Source organism: Plasmodium inui (assembly GCF_000524495.1).
Source record: "Plasmodium inui San Antonio 1 unplaced genomic scaffold supercont1.4, whole genome shotgun sequence".
Lineage (NCBI taxonomy): Eukaryota > Apicomplexa > Aconoidasida > Haemosporida > Plasmodiidae > Plasmodium > Plasmodium inui.
Genome location: NW_008481838.1, coordinates 257,408 through 277,328, shown reverse-complemented (window position 1 = coordinate 277,328; position 19,921 = coordinate 257,408). Strand labels below are relative to the sequence as shown.

The 19,921-nt window shown below is 49.3% G+C and overlaps 4 protein-coding genes across 4 annotated transcripts; 2 read left to right on the top strand and 2 right to left on the bottom strand.

Moving 5' to 3' along the window:
• Window positions 1-281: 281 nt before the first annotated feature.
• C922_01220 (hypothetical protein) lies at window positions 282-3,953 on the bottom strand (the record flags this gene model as incomplete). Its single annotated transcript, XM_008816828.1, has 1 exon — window positions 282-3,953. One exon carries the CDS (start codon window positions 3,951-3,953, stop codon window positions 282-284), a length of 3,672 nt encoding a protein of 1,223 aa, XP_008815050.1.
• Window positions 3,954-8,466: 4,513 nt separating this feature from the next.
• Window positions 8,467-10,053, top strand: C922_01219 (hypothetical protein; the record flags this gene model as incomplete). Its single annotated transcript, XM_008816827.1, has 1 exon — window positions 8,467-10,053. One exon carries the CDS (start codon window positions 8,467-8,469, stop codon window positions 10,051-10,053), a length of 1,587 nt encoding a protein of 528 aa, XP_008815049.1.
• An 846-nt stretch (window positions 10,054-10,899) lies between these two features.
• C922_01218 (hypothetical protein) lies at window positions 10,900-13,353 on the bottom strand (the record flags this gene model as incomplete). The annotated part of the gene is made up of 1 exon (XM_008816826.1): window positions 10,900-13,353. One exon carries the CDS (start codon window positions 13,351-13,353, stop codon window positions 10,900-10,902), a length of 2,454 nt encoding a protein of 817 aa, XP_008815048.1.
• Window positions 13,354-16,872: 3,519 nt separating this feature from the next.
• C922_01217 (subtilisin) lies at window positions 16,873-18,750 on the top strand (the record flags this gene model as incomplete). Its single annotated transcript, XM_008816825.1, has 1 exon — window positions 16,873-18,750. The coding sequence occupies one exon, from the start codon at window positions 16,873-16,875 to the stop codon at window positions 18,748-18,750; it is 1,878 nt and encodes a 625-aa protein (XP_008815047.1).
• Window positions 18,751-19,921: the final 1,171 nt, after the last annotated feature.

Sequence of the window (19,921 nt, the reverse complement as noted above, 5' to 3'; positions counted from 1 at the left end):
AAACTGCACAGAGGCTAAAACGTTTCTCTCCAAAAAAAAAAACATCATGCCTCATCAATGCACACAATTAGGTCTTTGGTTAAAACGTTCAAAATTGACCGCTGTTACATCAGAACGGGGTGAAAGGGTCGATGAGGGGGGAGGGGCACGGAGGGAAAAGAAGCATGACGATTTGGGGATGAAGCAGCACAACGTACGGAGCAACACCCACCGTTGCGCCGTCGTGCCGGACGAGAAAGCCATGGTAGGATATGACTGCTTTCACCCCTCGTCTATCTGTCCTAGCTGATAAAGTGCAGTTTCCGCTCCGAAATTTCCAGCATCCGCTGCGCGATGATTTTCTTGGTCCGATTGACCGTCTCCGCGTTGTACTTGTCCAATTCGTCCATGGCGTCACTCAAAATGATGTCCTTGATGAGGTCTTCCCATTTGGAGGAGCTCGCAGGGGCTTTGCTCTTCTCCAGGTCAAGCACAGCCTGCACGAGTACCCTCGTCAATCCTTTCTTATCGATCAAGTTATACGCATGTGCTTTTGTAGCCGCACCGATGTATGTGCGAAAGAAGAAGATGGGCACCGACTTAATAAAATAATCACTCGGAAGCAATGTATTATCATCCTTCCCCTTCACGTGGTGTAAAAAAACCGCTTTCATCCTCTGTGGGTATGTCCGAATCATCATCTCTCCTGCCTGTTTGTCCATGTCCCCAGTGTCTCCAATCCATATGTATCTCACTAGGGAATTCTGCTGCAGCACATATTTATGGAGGTGTTTAAAATTGACAAACTTCTTCTCCCCTCTCGTTTCATTCCATACCCACTCCTTCAGCGTCGAGTAAAGAATCTTATTATCACAGTCTATTCCCCAGTTTTTGATTCCTCTCCTTTCTGCCACCTCATTGAATTTTTTGTTAAGAAATGAATCCTCTGTTATGGGTACCTGTGGTATTCTCGCTGTAAGGACGGACAATAACAAAGGCTTCGCTTCTGAAGACAACTTATTCATCGCTAATTCGAAGATGAATTGGAAGGATCCTGGGTAGGTCTCTCCTCTCTGGTACTGAGCGTCCACTCCTCCAAGGGCGTAGTTAAAAAACTTGTAGCCCCCGCTCGATCGGATCGTGTCGTCTATATCGATTATCACTTGGGTAGTTCCCCATTTGAGCCGCTCATTTTTGCAGTCGATTATGCGCCTCTTCATTTTGGCGGCCGCCGGAGGGGGAGCGGCAGAGGGAGCGGAAGCGGTATCGCCAGTACCAACCCCCGCGGCAGCGCGAGTGGAGAAGCGATCCACCTTCCCTTCGTCGTCGCGCTCAACTGGGTGGCCGCTCCTCTCCCTTCTGTGGCCACTTCGCTCTCTTCGATGATCACTTCCCTCTGTTGGATGGCCGCTCCTCTCCCTTTTCCCGTCCCACAGCTCATTTTCTTTGTAAAAAAATCGGTAAACATCTGCACGGGGCTGCCCATCCGGTGGGAGCTTCCCATCCGGCGAGGTCTTCGAGAGACACTTAAAATTGTTTTCATACAGATTTACGTCACTCGACTTGCACACATTCTGCACAGGTGTGTCCTCCGTATCGATGTGTCGTCGCCAAGTTGAGGGGCCCCTTCGGTCAGGTACTTCACTCCACCTTCGTCCCCCTTCAGAGTCCTTCGCCCCAAAGCTCCGATCGAGATGCTCACTGGATAAAGACACGTTCCTGCGATCACTGGGGCTGTTGGTCCTCTTCCCATCCGGCATGTTACATAAGTCTTTAATGGCATGGAAGCATTTTTCTAAATTGCGGTCGTTGATCTTAATAGGGTTTACGTCAAAGTGCGTGTCGTCCATGAAGGGTCTCTGTTCCTCCAGCTCCTTCCGCAGGCTACTCGGAGACAGCCTACTCGGCGACAGCCTACTCCTGTCGGTGGGGGAACCCCGTTTGTATCTCTCCGTGAGTGTATCGTCTACCTGTGCAGTGAGGTTTGCCTTGGGGCGGCTGCGCAGGTCATCACTTATGCCGCCATGCTCGACGTTTCCCGCTGCTTTCAAACTTTTCGCACCGACTCTATAGGCATGTCGTTGCGTCTGGTCACTGTGGGGGTTCCTTTCCCCATGCTTTGGTTCGGGGGGACTCTCCCTTTGATTCGGCCCGATTGGCTTCCCTTCCGGTGCATTACCCCTTTGATTCTTCCCGCTATCAGCACCGTACCTCTGCATAGATCTATCTTCCTCCTCGTTCGCATCTTGGACGTAAACATGGCCGCTGCTTAAGGATTTTTTACTGAGTGGAAGACCCATGTCATTGTGTGCCCCCCCCCTGGGTGGAGATCCCACCTGCTGTGAGTAACTCTGGGAGCCGTACTTCCTAAGGGAGTACTTGGGGGTGCTGCTTTTCTTCACCTTATGCGTATCGACAAAGGTCATCTGAATGGTTGGAAGGGCAGGGTTACTCCTGTCGTTACCCACTGGGGTGACAGTGTCGGCCTGCTCGTCCTGTTCTGCCACCCAGGCGCTGTTGCACTTATCACAGTCATCATTGGCGATTTCTTTACTTCGGCTTTCTTCCCTACCGTTTCCTTCGCTGTCTCTTCCTTCACTACCGCTTTCTTCTACGTCGCTCCCTTCGATATGTCCCCCCCTGTGATGTCTCCCCCCCTTTTTGGTCTTCTTCTCCTGGACGGACTCCTCTATCCGGCTAATAATCCTCGTCACATTGTTGGTAACGCCCCCCCGGTGTGTGTCCTTCCCCCTCTGCCTATCGGAAGTGCAGACCGATGAGGTCGCCCAACCGTCAGGAGCTAACTCGGAAAAAGGAGGGCTGTCCTCGTCATCACTGTTTACCTTCCTAGAGTGAAGAAGCGGCAGAGCAAAAAATGGGCCCCGTTCCTCTACCCTGTGACTGTATTGTCTGCTTGTCTTGCCAGCGCGGCTTCCCTCCCGTGGACGACTCGTCCGTTTTGCTCCCTTGGCATAATGACTGTGTTGGTTGGACTGGGGGTCAATCCTATGTGTCGCTTCATCTTTGGAGGAAGTGATTGGCATCGCAGAGATATGGACGCCGATATAGCTACCGCTTTCATCACTGTGGTTATTCTGATGGGAGAGTGTCTCCTTTATGTCTTCCCTGTTGGCGACTCCTGCTAAAGGTTCGTTTGTCGCACTGATGACGGGGGTTCGGCCAGCTTTCCCCTTCTCACTTTCCTCATCTGAGGATACACATTTCCTCCATTTCTTCCATTCGTCCTTTCTTACATGTCGATGTATGTGTGTTTGTCCCGCTTCTGTAATTTCGGAGGGGTTACCCTTCCCCATTTCACTGCAAACGGGGGGAGGGTTCCTTCCACCTGTGTGGTAACCATGACGGGATGTTTTTTCACTTCTTTCTTCACTTTCGCCTGAACAGTTCAGGTACTTCTCCGGTGGCGGTTGCTTTTCCCTGTGATTGGAAGTACATAGGAGGTCACCGTGAACACTGCTGATGGGGTCACAACGCAGGTTGCTTGGCGGATTGTCACTATAGTTACTGTTTCTGGGGGTGCCCCCACCATTGTGGCTGCCATGATCATCGCGAATGGCTTCTGGCCCGTCTTTGTCACCCCCAAGTAGGAGCAAGTTACGAAACTTATCTACAAATTGAGCAGAGTCGCCCTTTTGGTCACTGTCTGCATCGTCCCCATCATCACTGTCATCGACGCCATCGAACCAGTGGGTATCCTTCTTCTCGATGTTACTACTTACATTGTTCATACTTTCGTACAACTTGGAGTGAATCAGCTTCTCCTGCTCTTCCTCCTCGTCCTCTGTCAAGTCAGGCTCTTTGTGTAACTTACTCGGGGAACAGACACTGAGGTCATCGAGGCTTATTTTGTCTTCATCCGAATCGTCTTCCTCTCCTTCTTGGTTCAGCCTTTTTATGTCATTCATTTCGATGCATTCAAAGGTGGGCTTCTCCTTGTCTAGTTTTTTTATCATGAGTGGAGTGATGGGAATGGGAAGCGTGATGGGAAGGGAATCGTGAACTTGGCGGTGGAGTGTTCTCTAGCTGGGCTCTAATGAGAGTCTGGGGCCCTTTCACCTCCTCGGTTTGGAGGGGGTACAAATGAGGTACAAGTGAGGTACAGATGGTCGGTGATAATCTCCTCCCCTGCGATGTGTGCAGATACAGTAAGGGCAGAAGGCAAATCGAAAAGGGGGTCGCTCAACGGGGGAGGAGAAAGTATCTTACGGGAGGGAGTGCCTTCGAAACTACCACCACGTGAATGCGGTTAAAGCTGCTTGAAAGGTGGGTAGTTGAAGATACGAAGCGGAGGAGAGGTTAGACAAACGCGAAGTCAGACACGTGCGAGGTTAGACAAACGCGAGGTTAGACACGTGCGAGGTTAGACACACGCGCATAGATTCAAAGGGACAATTAAAAGGGCTGGTTGTCACGGGCGGCGTCGCATGCTGTGCATTCTGTGCATGGGTGCAGATCCCAGTGGAGACACACTGCCTGGTGGACGCCACGAAGTAACGATAAAGTGAAAACGAACAAACTTGCGGAGTGGTCTCAGTGTAGGAGCTGTTCTGGTTTGCTCTCCTCTGCGTTCCTCTGCCTCCGCTTCTCTGCTTCCGCTTCTCTGCTTTGTTAGTCCTAATAGGACCACGTGGAGAGCTTCCTTTTTCATAAAATGGCCAACCTATTCAGTGCCGCTTCGCTCGTTGGTACTCCCTGTCGTGTTGACCTTCATCAGCCAAACGCCTTCTCCTTCTGATGGTGCTTCTCCGCAGGGAGGGACACGACAGTGGGTATAACGTCTAAATGTTATTACGCACCGATGTGATGAGAGGGAAGATAACTAGGCCCACATGACTACGCGGACACTCCGGCGAGGGAACATTCATAGGTGCACCCTCCAGCGAAGGGACATCCATTCGTGTTGGCCCCCGCGAATCTCCTTCCTCAGGTGCGAGTCACTATTTGGACTAACGGGCATAACTTCCCGGACTTAAAAAGGAGAAGAAAAGAAAATGGGGCGTCCGCTGCAATGGGGTGTTCCTATCTGCGGCTGTGCGGATGCCTAGGCAATATGGCTAAGAATGTGGCTCTACCGATATGGCTCTATCGATATGCCTACTCATATGGCTCTACTGATATGGCTCTATCGATATGCCTACTCATATGGCTCTACTGATATGGCTCTATCGATATGTCTCTACCGATATGCCTATGCGGGGCGGCCTCCTGCTCGGGGGGGATATATAGCCTAAAGCGTACGAGTGGCTCTCGGCGTGATGCAGGTATACTCCCCTATCGCCTATAGGCATAGGGGGTAGGGTAGATGCGCAGCCACAGGACGATAGCAGAGCGAGTAAAACGAGAGTGAAGCGCAATTAAAGCGCGATTAAAGCGCGGGGGGTTTATGTGAACAAAAAAAAGAAGCGTCAGTAGAGCTGTGCGAGGCGGGAACTCACATTCGAGTGATTCGCCAAAGGAACGAATGCATGGCGCGCCAGCAGTTCACTCGGGAGATTATTACAAATGAGTTTCATGCAGTTAAGCACGCACTCACATAAGCACGTTTGTATATACATGCATATGTACCTAGGGTATGCATAACGGCAGAGTGAAAAAAGAAAAGGAAAAAAAAAAAAAATGCTAGCTCATTAACAAACGCGGGCACAGAAATGACAGGGAAGCGGGGATTGCGCAGCTTGGCGCGCGTGCGATTAGCGAACGATGGGCTGTTCATCTGTTCGCCTGTTCCCTCACATATGCTGCATTTAAGAGGGGAAAAAGTTGCACAAGATAAAGGAAGATTTTTTTTTCTTCTTAAAAACTTAGGGACTTTGCCCAAGTGGACATTTTTGCCAAACGGAAAAAAAAGTGTAACTGTCCCGCCGACTGGTTTTTATTTTCCCTGCTGAGTTGATCGCAGGTAAGTTGGTGGGGGTCTGCTGTTTAGGCTGCGAAGTGACGGCACAATGGGGGGCAGAATGAGGTGCAGGGAGGTTCTTTCCTGTATCTGCACTGAGGGGTGTAGCGGCGAAACAATGCAGGTTCCTCCTCGATAAGCCCCCCGGGGCTCGGCGCGGGGTAAGACGCCAATCTACACAAAGGTGTGGGCAAGTCATGTATGCCTGTGCCTACCTGTGAGGAGTTGCGCGAGCTGGCAACGTGGAGTGTGCTGGAGGAGTGTGATCATGGAGTGTCAGTCAGCCTGGCCCTCCACTGTGCACACCCCTGTTATAGTGGTAAAGCTGAACGAACCGTTACGCCTGTGCCAATGCGAAAAAATCGTAAAAATAGGAAAAAAAAAAGGCTACAAGAATTTGTTAAAAGAAAAGATAGCGGCAAAGACGCTACCTAAGGGGACGAGCTTCCCATGTGGACAAACAAAAAACCTCCACGCGCACCATTCTGTTATAGAAAAATTGTTCCCCTGTGCAGGTTTATAAATAAAGGAGCGCTTACGCTGGGCAGACATGTTTTTTTTTTCTTTTTTTTTCATCCATGATTCCTCCGACCATTCCATGTCTAACTTGCGATTACCGACGGTGCAAAGGTATGAACATGGAGGTGACCGATTAGCAGATGGGGGTTGAGATCGCGCTGTTTTTTTTTCACCTACGCAACTGCAGCGGCGCTTTGCAGGGAGGAAGCGTCCCTCGGGGGAGGGGTGTTTTACTCCTCCTTTAGCGACTACCCTAATGAGCACACGTGTGCGAGGTAACCCCCTTAAGATACGTTCGAACTAAACCCGCGTCTGCTTCGTCGTCTGCTTCTGCTGCTTCTTCCGCTTCACCTGTTGCCTCCCTTCCGATGCTGCACAGGGTCCGTCCAACCCTGTATAGTATCAAAACGGGGAAAACACCACTCGCAGACACGGTTAAATACGCATGGGAAGGTGTGCCAAATCTGCTGACACGGATTTTACCCCCTCTTGGGAAAACGAGACAGAGAGCAGTGCCGATGATGTAACAACCCCACTCTCGCACGAAATGGCAAGAGAAAAGAAAAGGAAGACTCCTCAGGTACAAAACGACATTTTCTTTTTATTGACTTCCTCATCACCAACAATAATCTGTGCCAAATCGGGCTCTCCCTTTGGTTATATATACGTCTGCGAAAGGGCAGCGAGGGGCCTCCCCCATGAGTGGGCGGTGCCGCCACAACCTAGTGCAACGAAAAACCGATGCAACGAAAAACCGATGCAACGAGAAACGCATGCAAGGAGAAACTTGTCTAACAACAAACTTGTCTAACGATAAACGCATGAAACCACAAACTGGTGTAATGACAACCTCCTGTACCGCCCTCCTGGTGGCAACGATCCCCCCCCTGTGTGCCAGCCGTCTCGTTCTAGTATGTTCCCAGGGTAGTGAAGAAGACACGTAAGCTGCCAGTGGGCGAGGACTGTACCAGGGTGCTCCTCGTGGGGTCTCCACCACGGATTCCTCCAATGGTACACATAACTATGTTCGTTTCGCCTCCACGCGGTGATGTACACAAGAGCGTGCCAGGAGTCCTCTGTGTGGACGTGCCCATAAACGTACAGAGAAGCAAATTAGAGGAGCGACCCACCCCCTTCTCCTTCTTCCCTCCATTTGTGGTCCATCAACTAAGCACACCATCATATCAGCAGCGTTGTTTGGAACTCTTCTCCCTATTTTTTTAACATCTGTGATGCGAAATGGTGTAACGCGCAGGTGTGGGGAGGAGGAAGTAGCACTACATCACTATTTGGTGTCCGTATTTAATCCGTTTGTTCGGAGCGGGTTGTAGAAAAAACAAAAAAAAAAAACAAATCACAACAATGGGGTGAGTGTGGCGATGATGACTCCGCTCGAGGAGCCGAATTGGTTTACGAACCGACGGGAGGACCGGAAAAAAAAAAAAAATGGTCGCCTCCCCCACCCCCCAACTGCGTGGGAGCGTACAGGGGAAGGGATGCGCACCAGCAGCCATATACCCCTGCAAATTACGCTTCTCCGATTTTTTTTTTGCTTCTTTTTTTTTTCTGTTACTACATATTGAGTTGGCGACGCGAAGAGAAGCAACTTCAAAGGTTCACACGCTGAATCGGAAGAAGAATAAAAAGAGGGAGTAAAAGAAAAGGAAAAAAAAACAGAGCGAGGCATGGATGTGCAGATGCATGGCCAAGAAGGGATGCCTACGGGGACCCACGAGAAGGCGCATGAACGTATGCATGTATACCAGTTCGTATGCGTATAGAGGAGAGGGTCTACCAGTGAGCACCCGTCGCGGAGCGTTTCTCTGCCGGGAAGAGGGTAGAAGTGAGGCACCACGGGAGGAGGGGTAGCGTCGGATCGAGGCATCACATGAGCAATACCGCCGGAGCAGGAACCCCCAGCCCCCGCGAAGGCCAACAATAACGAGGTGACCACCCGGGGTGAGGACTCACAACAGGGAATACGACACGGAAGAGGAAACAGAAGACGACACAGAATACGCCCTTCCACCGCAACGCCCGACACCCCGACGATGAGCTCCATCATCGTACGCCTGAGGTGCGAAGTTGGAATGTATCGCATCGAAATTAACAGTAACAAAAGACTGACCGATTTGAAGAATAAAATTGAGGAACTATTAAATGTGCCAGTGGAGAAGCAGCGTCTTTTTCTTCAGGAGGAACCCAACGTCCCTTTGACAGACAATGGGGCGCTTCTGGAACAGTGTAAGATTACCCATGGGTCTCTTCTACATCTGAAGGGTGAGGTGAAGCCGACCCCGAATGGTGGGAAGCGTCTGGATGGTGATGGGGAGGGAAGTGCCAAGTGGAGGAGCGACAATGCAGGTAGCCACAATGGGGGTAACCTCAATGAGTGTAATGCAACAGGTGGAAAGATGAAAAAGGGGTTCGAACAGACACCAGGCGGTGGATATAGGGGCCTCGATACGATGGGTCACTCCCCTCGGAAGGATCCTCTAACCCCCCAGAAGGGAAAAAACGAGGAAGGAAAAACCAACAACGAAAAGGAGAACAGCGAAAAAAACCAAGCCAATTTCAAATCTTTCGATTACTTCCTAAAAATGAGAGAGTATAACACGACGGATCTTCCACTAAATCTGACGTACCAATCGGTGTTTCTAACGAAGGGGCGATTCATTAAGATCCCATTGAGTGTGACGCTGAAGCATCAGGAATATCGCCATGTAGACCATCTCGAATTTATGAACGTAGAGGAGGTGAAAAATTTCGTTCAGTATTGGTACACAAATGGAAGCATGACAGAACAGAGAGTCGGCTGGATGTATGGTTACTATAGGGAAGACCCTCATTACACTCTGGGAATACGAGCCGTGTGCGAATGTATATACGAACCTCCACAGATAAATGAGGTTGATAAAGTTAAGCTGCTACCGGACGACTTTCTCGACTCTGTTGATGTGATTGCAAACCGATTAGGTCTCGAAAGAATTGGTTGGATCTTTACACATCTGCCAAGGAAAGAACACTTAACATCGGAGGAAGTGGTCCAGATAGCTAAATTGCAGCTAGCTAATTTGAAGAAAAATGTACACTATACTAATTATAGCGTTTCTAATTTTGTAACTTGCACCATTTCACCAGATCCTATGTTAAGTAACGAACCAGTGACGAATGCCTTCATGGTGTCCGACTTAGGGATGGCATTAATTCGATCCAATTTGGTGGATTCGACACAGACAGATCCTTCCCTTATACAACTGAGGAATCCTGTACAGAATGAGCTTCTTCCTCTCATTCTAGAAGGAGGGAAAGAAACCAACAAGTTTGATGCCGACTGGTTTATTGTTCGTATTAATGAATCAGCCCCTAAAGTCGTTAGGTCCCTTTTTAAAAACTTCCATTTCCCCAGGGAAAATCGGCTGCACTCGCCCACTGCCTACGATGTAAAGGAGTACTTCTCCAGCCCCAAGTTGGAGAGGGGCACCAATGGCATGCATAGGTGCTCCGACTTCCACTTGATTTTGTTCGCCTGCCGCGTGCTCGACATGGAGACTGCGCTCGCTCTCTGCGACGCCGCGCTCAGGAAGAAGGAGATCGACCCCATCATGGAGGAGATCCTCACCTCGATGAAGCGGTGAAGTGGCGCGGCCAGCGTCATGGTTGGCCTTATGGTTGGCCACGTGTGACACATGTGTACGTATGTATGTGCACTCATTTTTTTTTTTTTTTTTTTTTTTTCCCAACGCTTGCCTATTTGCCCAATAAGACTGTCTACCCCTTGTCGAATCACCCACGTTGTGTGTTCCCACGTAAATAGAGGAGTTAGCCGGTTAAAATGCCCCCGGACGGGGGACACTCTGTGCCAGGAAAAAAAAATGGAAGGACGTCTTTTTCCACATTTTTTACCTGAACAAGTCAGGTTGTTCAGGCGAAAAAAGGGACGCCCTCCACCCCCACGACAATTGTCCACTTTTCCCAAAATAAATCCACTCAACGGGGAATAAACCAAAATGATCTTCTCTTTCACCAGGTAGATGGGGATGCTCCAGCGAACTGCCTTTCGGAGGAGAGGATCTCCACGGGGGTTATACACACATTAATGTTAATGTTTTTTTCTTTTCTTGTTATCGTCGAGAATTGCAAAAATGGCTGCTTCAATAAACGTTGGATAACTCATTTCTGCAATTCTCGACGATCAAAGGGGAAAAAAAAAAGGCAAAGAGGCACTCCTCAGAGGGAACAATAGACGAAAAAATTCAAAAAAATAGGATAAATAAGAAAAAAAATAAAATAAAACGCACACATTTCGTGTGATATCTGCGCAGGTACACACACACAGCGTTAACGCGTTCGTATTATCCTCCCGTGGGCAGAGAAAAAGATACTGCCTCTTCCCTGCGGGATGTGTCCTACGTTCACTCGAATGAACTCGCTGCAGGAAGGGCCCTTCCCTCCCTCTAACGAGAAGAAGAAACAATGTACAGTTAATGATTGGGCCCACTGGCTGCGTTGCTTCCGTTGTTGTTGGCACTGCCTCCATTGCTACCTGCCTTTGCGGTGCTGCCTGTCTTTCCGTTGCTGCCTTTCTTTGCATTGCTGCCCGCCTTTCCATTGATCCCAGCCTTTCCTGCGCTGTTCGCACCTCCGCCGCTACTTCCCTCGTGTGCGCTGGGGACGTTTGTCCCGTTACTGCTGCTGGTGTTGTTCGTGGCGCCGGCTGCACCATTCGCGTTATTCGCGCTATTTGCGGCGCTGTTCATGGCATTGCTGCTCGGGGCAGCATTACTCAGTGCTGACGCTCCCGCACTACTCGGTGCAGCGCTCCCGCTTGTCATCCCGCTTGCCATCGCCTTAACCGAGCCAGCCTTGCTGCTAACGCTCGGGTTGCTCGCACCTCCCATGTGCACCTTGTCCTTAAAGGAGTTGCTGCCGGAGGAGACGAGGCCTCCACTGGGATGCGCCCCACCAGCATGACCACCAGCAGAATGACCACCAGTACCGTGTCCGCCGCTGACTCCTGCCGCGGAGGAGCCCTCACTCATGCTCGCCGGAATGCCGACCCCCGCATAGGTGCTCTTCGAACCACCGGCACTGTGGAGACCCTGTCTCAGTCCCCCGCTCACGCCGCTATGTCCTCCTGCGTGGGGAGCGGCGGCATATCCTCCAACGTGGGAAGTGGTATGGGCAGTGGCATGCGCACCGGCGTGTTCCCTTGTCTGCATACCAGGGGCCACCCCCCCTTGAGTCCCCGCCTGCCCAGCTGCATGTGACCCAACGTGGCTGCCGCTCTGTACCCCGACCTGGCTACCAATGTGACTACCCGCGTGGCTTCCCCCGGGGACGTGCGTGACATCCTCGCTGTTAATATTGTAAAGAAGTTGCAGAAGCCACTTCTTGGTGTAAGGGTCCTCCTTGAGGCATGGAATAAAAGCCTTGTGCACATGTCTCAACGATTCAGGGAGGCATTCCCTAAGTGCCTTCAAGGCTTTGGGATTTTCAGACAGCCTTAAGTAACACCTGACAATATGCTTTAACAATCTGGAGGATGGATTCTCTATCAATGCATTAACCATATTTGAAAGGACCGTTGACACGGCATAGAATCTCACAGGAGTGGCACATATGTAGTTGAGTCCCAATTCGTCGATTAGAATCTTCTGCACAATAAAGGTAGCCACCGTTTTGGATAATTCACTTCCTGTCTCCATAATACGTAAGCAAAGTGGGATGATCTCCGTCTGCAAGAGGAAGTTAATTACGTCGGGGTTGTCGACCTTAACTAATGCACCAATGACCCCTAGAGAAGTTAGGCGCAAATACTCAAAGGGTCTATTTTTAGATTCTGCATTTAGAAATGGATAAAGGAACAAAGGAATATGTGCATTGAGGAAGTGCTGCTTGGTCTCGGGGTGCGATGCCACACACTGGAGAAGTGCTAGTGAGTTGCAGACGCGGTTAGAAGATGAGGTGGTCAGTAAGGGAGGTGATAACTGAGGATATATCGACACAATTTCTTGAAGTAACGTCGTTATCGTTCCAAATGAGTTCCACAAAACCGGTGCAATGTCGTGGTAGGTTTCTCGTTTTCTAGACAACTCTAGTAATGCACTATCCCTCTTATCTGAGTAGCATAAGTCAAAGACGAGCTGGTACACCTTCCTTTTTTCCTCGTCATCGGTTGGAGGTGTGTTACGTGCGTTGGTTGCATTGTTGGCGTGGCTGCTACTTGTACCTGTGTTTCCGCGGTCATTCCCGTTGCCATTCTCGCTTCCATCCCCGTTGCCGCCTTCGTTCGGTACATGCTCGCTGTGTTGGCCGTATTGACCGATACCGCTAGTTAGGCTTCTCATACCAGTGGCCGAACTGCTGTTCTTCACATTGCGCGTGTTTGAAGTGGGAGGAACGACGCCGTGGCTGGACGATGCTCCCTGATGTTGGGGAGAAGCGTGTCGCCCTCCGCCCACACCGTTAGCACTGCCTTGAGCAATTCCCTGCGCCACGCTGTTCAGGGGAGCTGACACTGCGACGTTGGATGCTGACCCACCCTGGCTAGGAGTACTGAGGTTCGCGATGCCCTGGTTGGGACCGCCCTGACTGGGAGTGCTCTGATTGGGACCCCCCTGATTTGGACCACCCTGATTTGGACCGCCCTGACTGGAGTTGCTCTGATTGGGATTACCTTGGATGGGGTTACCCTGACTGGGGGTGCCCCTCGCGGCCGCGTTCCTCCCCGCCCCACCTCTACTGGCGTTGCTCTCATTTGTGCTGTGGTGATACGCTCCACCCCGCGAACCCAGACCAAGGCCACTGTTGAGGCCGCTGGCGCTCCCGGCAGTGTTGCTACTCGCCCCGGCGCTCCCAACACCGGCATTCACGTTCCCCACATTGCTCGTGTTATTCACCTTGTATCCACTGGCAAAACCGTCATTGCTTACCATCGTTTGAAGGGGGAAGATGGCAGTTCGGGGGAAAGAAGAAGAAGAAGAAAAAAAATACCACACAAAAGAGGGGAAATGAAGTAAATTAACTAAAGGCGACGTAAACCAACCAGCCGTCACTCAAAGCAACGCAGAGTAAAAAAAAAAAAAAAAAAAACTGACCTTCCACGTGGTGGTTCAATAGGCATTTCCTATAAGTAAATACCTTTGACCCAGTCGTTAAAAAAACGGAAAGTGAGTTTGGGGGGAGGGGAAGAATTCCCCCGACTCGGGGTCGCACAGAGCAGGAGTTTCTAATATGTATGACGTAAGCCCTACGCAAATAAGGCGAAGGAAGGGCTTCAGGGGGGCGGAAGGGAACAGATGATGTCATGCATAGCAATGTTTCGTCTCAGTAAACTCATCGGGGTCATTCCCCCCAATTGTTGGAAAGGGGAAAATTTTATTTTTTTTTTTTTTCTTCCTTTCCAAAACGTATGCGTCTTTTAACCCCTTCCGATGTGGCCGCCTCTCTGGGCAGTAGCTACCTCTTCCAGGGTTACTTCTCCTCGGCACACAGTTGATAGTACTTTTTCCATTCGGTAAACTGCCCTATCATTTCCTTTTAATTTCTACATTTCATGGGAGGAGCTTTCTGCATGCATGTCGCAGAGGTACATGGGTGGGAAGATACGAAGTTGTGAACGATCCAGCGCAGTGGGGATGCCCTCAATCTTTAGTTGCATTCATGGAAGGAAGGTGCGGCGCTGAAAGTGGCCTTCCCTGCCGCTTTGTTGTCGCCAAGACGAGGAACCCATATAGGGTTAAAGATCCCCCCTTGTGTGCGATTTGCTGCACTTTCAAGACCCCCCACGTGCAAATACATGACTGTTTTGCACACCCCGTGGCGGAGGTCCCCCCCCAGACCGCGCGTTAGATTTCCAGACGAACCGCTAACCGATCATTTGTGATGGAGAGAATTTCCCCTTGGGGAGTACCGCCCGCTCTGATAATAAGTGGCTAATGGAAAAAGGGGAAGAAGATGGGCATCGCCTCTTTCCCCCCGTCGGGTGTTCCCCTTTTATGTAGAGCACCAAGTTGCCAGTTGGGGCAGCGCAGTGGGGCCTGCCCCCCACGTAGAGATAAAAGGGGGGCCCTGAAGATGCGTTACAATTCTGTTATCCCGAGAGGGAAGGGGAAGTAAGTGATCGTCCTTTTTTTTTACCGAAACCGTAGGAGGCTAAGTTATGGAGGTACCTAATGGCCTGACGTGACAACTCCTCCTAGCCAAGTGTGATGCAGTCATTCAGCATGTTCACAGCCCAGCTGTGCAGCAAAGAAGGTGTTCCTTCTTTTTTTTTTTTTCCTAAGAGACGGCGTAAAAATATGTCAAAACGGGGATCTTCCCTTCGGTCTGAGGGTTGCTCCATGTTCTGCGCAATTCTGGACAGGGCAAAGGTTGTCGCGATGGTGGCACTGCCCTTTTATTGCTCACCGAGGGGATAGCGGAGGTGGCAAAAAAAGAAAAAAGTAAAAAAAAAAAGATCAAATAAAATAAACTAACCAGCCAAGAAACAGACGGGACGTAATTTCCCGACGCGGAACCCCAAGTTCACAGTTTACCTCTTCCAGAGGGAGAAACACCCCTGGGCGAAACCCTCGTGTGGCCGCTTCTCCGCGCACCCTGGAGTGGGTCAGCGGCAAATCTCTACTAACATGTCGCTACTGACGCACCGCTATTAACACTCCCCTGTTCGCCCATTTGATGAAGCGAAATTTTTGCAGGACAAAACTCCCACAGGGGGGCAGAAACAAAGTTACAACTAAGTTCTGTGTGCATTGGTAAAATGTACAGTATGAGGGGGGGCCAACTCAGTAGGCTGTTCTATTTTTTTTATTTTTTTTTTTATTTATTTTTTTCTTTCTTCTTTTTCTGCCAGTTGGAGAAAAGTACCAACAACCGATACTGCCTTGCCGTCTGGTCCACACACACCGAAGCGGTACAAAAGTAAAAAAAGAAATCGGAAATTTTTGATCCGCAGTGGGAAAAAAAAACAGAGTTGCAAGAGGGACAAAAATGGAGGCAATTGTTTCCCCGTGGCCCATACCCTGACTCTGACCCCCTTCCTTTAAGTTAAAAATGGGCGAAAGACGCAGATGCGGGGAAAGACGCACACCGAGGGAAAGACGTACACCGGGGGCAAGGACGCAGATGCGGGGAAAGAAGCAAAGGAGAAAAATTGCCGCCGATCAGAAAGTGCACACCAGCGCCAACACTGCCGTGCAGAGAAGGAAAGGAGAGTCCACCATGAAGAGCAAGAAAAACAAAAAAAAGAAAAGGAGTGGACGCGGAGCAAGCAATTCTCCAGAAAAGAAAATCGCAGAACCGCTTTCCCGGGACAGACTTACCCCGTTGAGTCAAACGGGAAACGTCAACACTAGGGTGCCAGTGCCCCACCGGGAACGCCCAACTGAGAGTGTCTTATGCAACTGTTTTTTTTTTCTTCTTTTTTTTTTCTTTTTTTTTTTTTTTTCTGCACGTGGTAATTTCCCGCGTCTAGATATTTACACACAGGGGGAAATGCACTCCTTTGTAATGAAGCATCTCTGGACATTAGAGGAAACGAAACAGGCAGATGCAATGTGCTCGGGGTTAATCACGTGTGTAATCAAATGAGAGGAGTTCGTCCGTCTGAACGTTCCAATTTTCTTACACAAAATTGTTTTAACGATTCGCAACTTCGTGAAAAAGAGGTGTGAATTTTGTGTGGAAAAAAAAAAAATAAAAAAAAATAAATAAAAAAATAAAAAAATAAATAAATAAATAAATTAAAAATAAAAAATAAATAAATTGTCTCCTTTTTTATTACATTGACTAGATCTGTAACAGCGATCATCACTATCGCTAGCCGTACATGAACACCAATTCCACAACAATGCACGGAAGAAACTCCACTTAGACGCATTTTGCGGCCCTTGCTCTTTCCCCTCCATGAACCATAAAACTTAATTTTTAATAGGACTGTCATTTTTAGTAGATTTATATATCTGCTTAATGAAAGGCAAACTGGTGAGGAGATATAGAACCTCCCCGCAGCTTGCTACCTCTGATTGCTACCTTTGATTGTTCGTTTTCCCCATTTGGGTGAGGCACCACCTCGACGGCATTATATTGCTCCCTGCAGTCCCTCGTTTGTCTGTCCCCACACCCACTCATACACTGGTGTGGCTCTTTCATGTGTACGTACATCCGAGCGGAACTTCACCGCAACTCGACTTTTTTTTTCTCTTTTTTTTTTTTTTTTTTTTCCTTTCTGCTGCACTTCTTCTCCTAACCGCTACACAAGCTTCAAAAAAGCGACACGCGAGGGGGAAATATTTACATTGAAGGGAGGAGCCATCCATCCGTCAATTCACTTGTCCATTCGGCAGTCCATCTGTCCATCCATCCGTCCGACGAACCTACCGAATTGTCACCCCATTGGGGACAAACCTTTTGTCCTGCATCTTTCCACGTGGTAACTCCTCTACACCAGCACAATGGTGCTGACGCGAAGAGTGGCCCTGCTTCTCTACCCATGGGTATTCCAGCTGCTAATCCAGCGAACCTTCGCAAATGGCATTCTGGCGAATGAGGGGAAGGAGGAAAAAGATGATGTGCATAAAATTATAAGTGAGTTACGGTTTCTACAGAAGGTAGAGACCATTTTGGAGAACAGCAACATGAGCGTTTCAGATGTAGAGGCAGATGTGAATGCATACAATCCGGACAAAAACGCCCCCAGGGAAGAGCTGGAGAAGCTCCAAGACCAGCAGGAGGAACCTGAGAAACAAAATAGTCACCTACGTAAGAACGTACAAGGAACAGAAGAAAAAAAAGAGTCCTCCATAAAAAACAAAAAAAAGTTACGATTAATCGTCAGTGAGAATCATGCAACGACGCCGTCCTTCTTCGAGGAGTCTCTACTTCAGGAAGAGGTGATGAGCTTTATCCAGAGTAAAGGGAAGTTGTCCAATTTAAAAAATCTGAAGTCGATAATAATCGATCTGAATACCGACATGACGGATGAGGAGTTGGCAGAGTATATTAAGATGCTGGAGAAAAAGGGGGCCCTCATAGAATCGGACAAGCTGGTGGGAGCGGACGACATCAGCCTTACATCTATAAAGGAGGCAGTTAGGCGTGGAGAGAGTCGCTTAAATTTGGACAAACTTCACAGTAACATGCTGGAGGTGCAGGAGAAGGAGGCGCAACCCAGGCACGCCGATGGTGGCAGCGGCAACAGCGGCATCGGTGACGATCATGATGGCTTCCTGTCAGAGCCCTACCTCGGAGCGAGTAAAACAAGCAATCCGTACAAATTCAATGACGAATATAGAAACCTGCAGTGGGGACTAGACCTTGCCAGGCTAGACGAAACACAGGAACTGATAGACACCAACCGAGTGACTGCGACAAAGATCTGTGTAATTGATAGCGGAATCGATTACAATCATCCCGATTTAAGAAAAAACATCGACGTCAATTTGAAAGAGCTAGTCGGAAGAAAAGGAGTAGACGATGACAACAATGGAATCGTGGACGATGTGTATGGAGCCAATTTTGTAAATAACAGTGGTGATCCCATGGACGACAACTATCATGGAACCCATGTGTCCGGAATCATTTCCGCCGTTGGAAATAATGGCATCGGCGTAGTAGGAGTCGATGGGCACTCTAAGCTAGTGATATGTAAGGCTCTAGATCAGCACAAGTTGGGACGATTAGGAGATATGTTTAAATGTATTGATTATTGCATTAGTAGAAAAGCACATATGATTAATGGAAGTTTCTCATTCGACGAATACAGTAGTATTTTCAACGCATCGGTGGACTACTTACGATCGTTAGGAATCCTTTTCTTCGTCTCAGCAAGCAACTGTTCCCATGATAAGATGATGAAACCGGACATGACGAAGTGTGACCTTGCCGTTAATAATAAGTACCCTCCTCTATTGTCCAGGACACACGACAACGTCATTTCTGTTGCGAATTTAAAGAAAGATTTAGATCAGAGTTACTCCTTATCTGTGAACTCCTTTTACAGTAACATTTATTGCCAGTTGGCTGCCCCTGGGACAAACATATATTCTACGACTCCCTTGAATAGTTATAGAAAACTGAATGGGACTTCCATGGCATCTCCTCACGTCGCTGCAATCGCTTCTATCATTAGGTCTATTAACCCTAATTTGACTTATCAGGAAATTGTCGAGATAATGAGGAAAGCTATTGTGAAGCTGTCCTCGCTGAAGGGGAAGGTCTCCTGGGGGGGCTACGTGGACATCCTGCGCGCCGTCAACCTCGCCATCGACTCCAAGGAGGCGCCCTACATCAAGTCGCAGAGCTGGTTCAGCTGGAAGAAGCGCGCCCGATGAGGGGGGGGCCCCATGGAGCGGTACAGCAGCGGAGCAGCGGAGCAACGGAGCGGTAGCGCAATGGAAAGACTTCCCATCACAGAGGCATCGCAATGGAAAGATTTCGCATCACAGCAGATCCGCCTCCCAGCATGAAGAGGCGAGAGGACTCCCCCTCCTTCTCAGCCCTACCCCTTAAAGGGCGAACCCTTTGCTCAATTTGCAGAAAAACTGTACGCGCGGTGGGGAAGCTACGACTGGGCTCCCCGCTTCGCAACTCGCGTCTTTTCCCAGGTGTGCATGCGGAGAGGGTCACCCGAAGGTGCCCCCAAGCGTGCGCCCAACCGTTCATCCAACCATTCACCCAAATGTTGCCCGAAACCAGTGTCCTTTTTGCAAAAATTTTGTGCGTGTTTGGCTCGTCTACCTTGAGCCATGCTCTCCCCCCAGATGCGTCTTTTCGCATGGGTGTCTTGTGGACAGGGTCGCACCTCACTTGTGATGACTATTCCGTCTTGTACACTGATTTTTTCCTACGTTTATGCCGCAGCTTCGTTACTACGTCTATGCCGCAATTCGTTATTACCTTTTTTTTTCAACACATTTTGTTACCACCCGTTTTTACCTTTCGCCTGAACATGTTCAGGCAAAAACTGTTAAACTTTGTTAACCGATTGTAACGCAACGTGGTGTTTAGGAGGTACCTGCGTGTAAACGGTTAGAAACTTGTTGTCAACGTCCAAATCGCGTTCTTCCGCTTCGCAGCGGCGCGCATTTCTGTATAGGAAAAAGTGGTACATGTGTGCACATGGTTATTTTTTTTTTTTTTTTTTTAAGGGAAAAAAATTTGCAAACACGTCGGCGAGGGAGGAAGTAAACCTTCCAAGGGATGGGAAAATTCCTTCTCATGTACATTTTTAAAATTGATGAGGAATAGGCGCTCCACAGAATCAGGAGAAAGTTCAATTGTCCTGCGACCTCTCACCGTGCGGAGATTTGCGCAACAGCGTTTGTCCGTATCTGCACACCTGGGTAAACACACGTGTGCGCGTGCGTCCACGCCGAAAGGGGGCGCACAATCGCTCTGCACAAATGCCGCGTACCCCCACTGCGCTATGCGGTAGTTTCTCCTGCACGAGCAAACGTTTGGGAGGGATCAGGAAAGGAAAAAAAATAAAACAGTAAAGAGGCA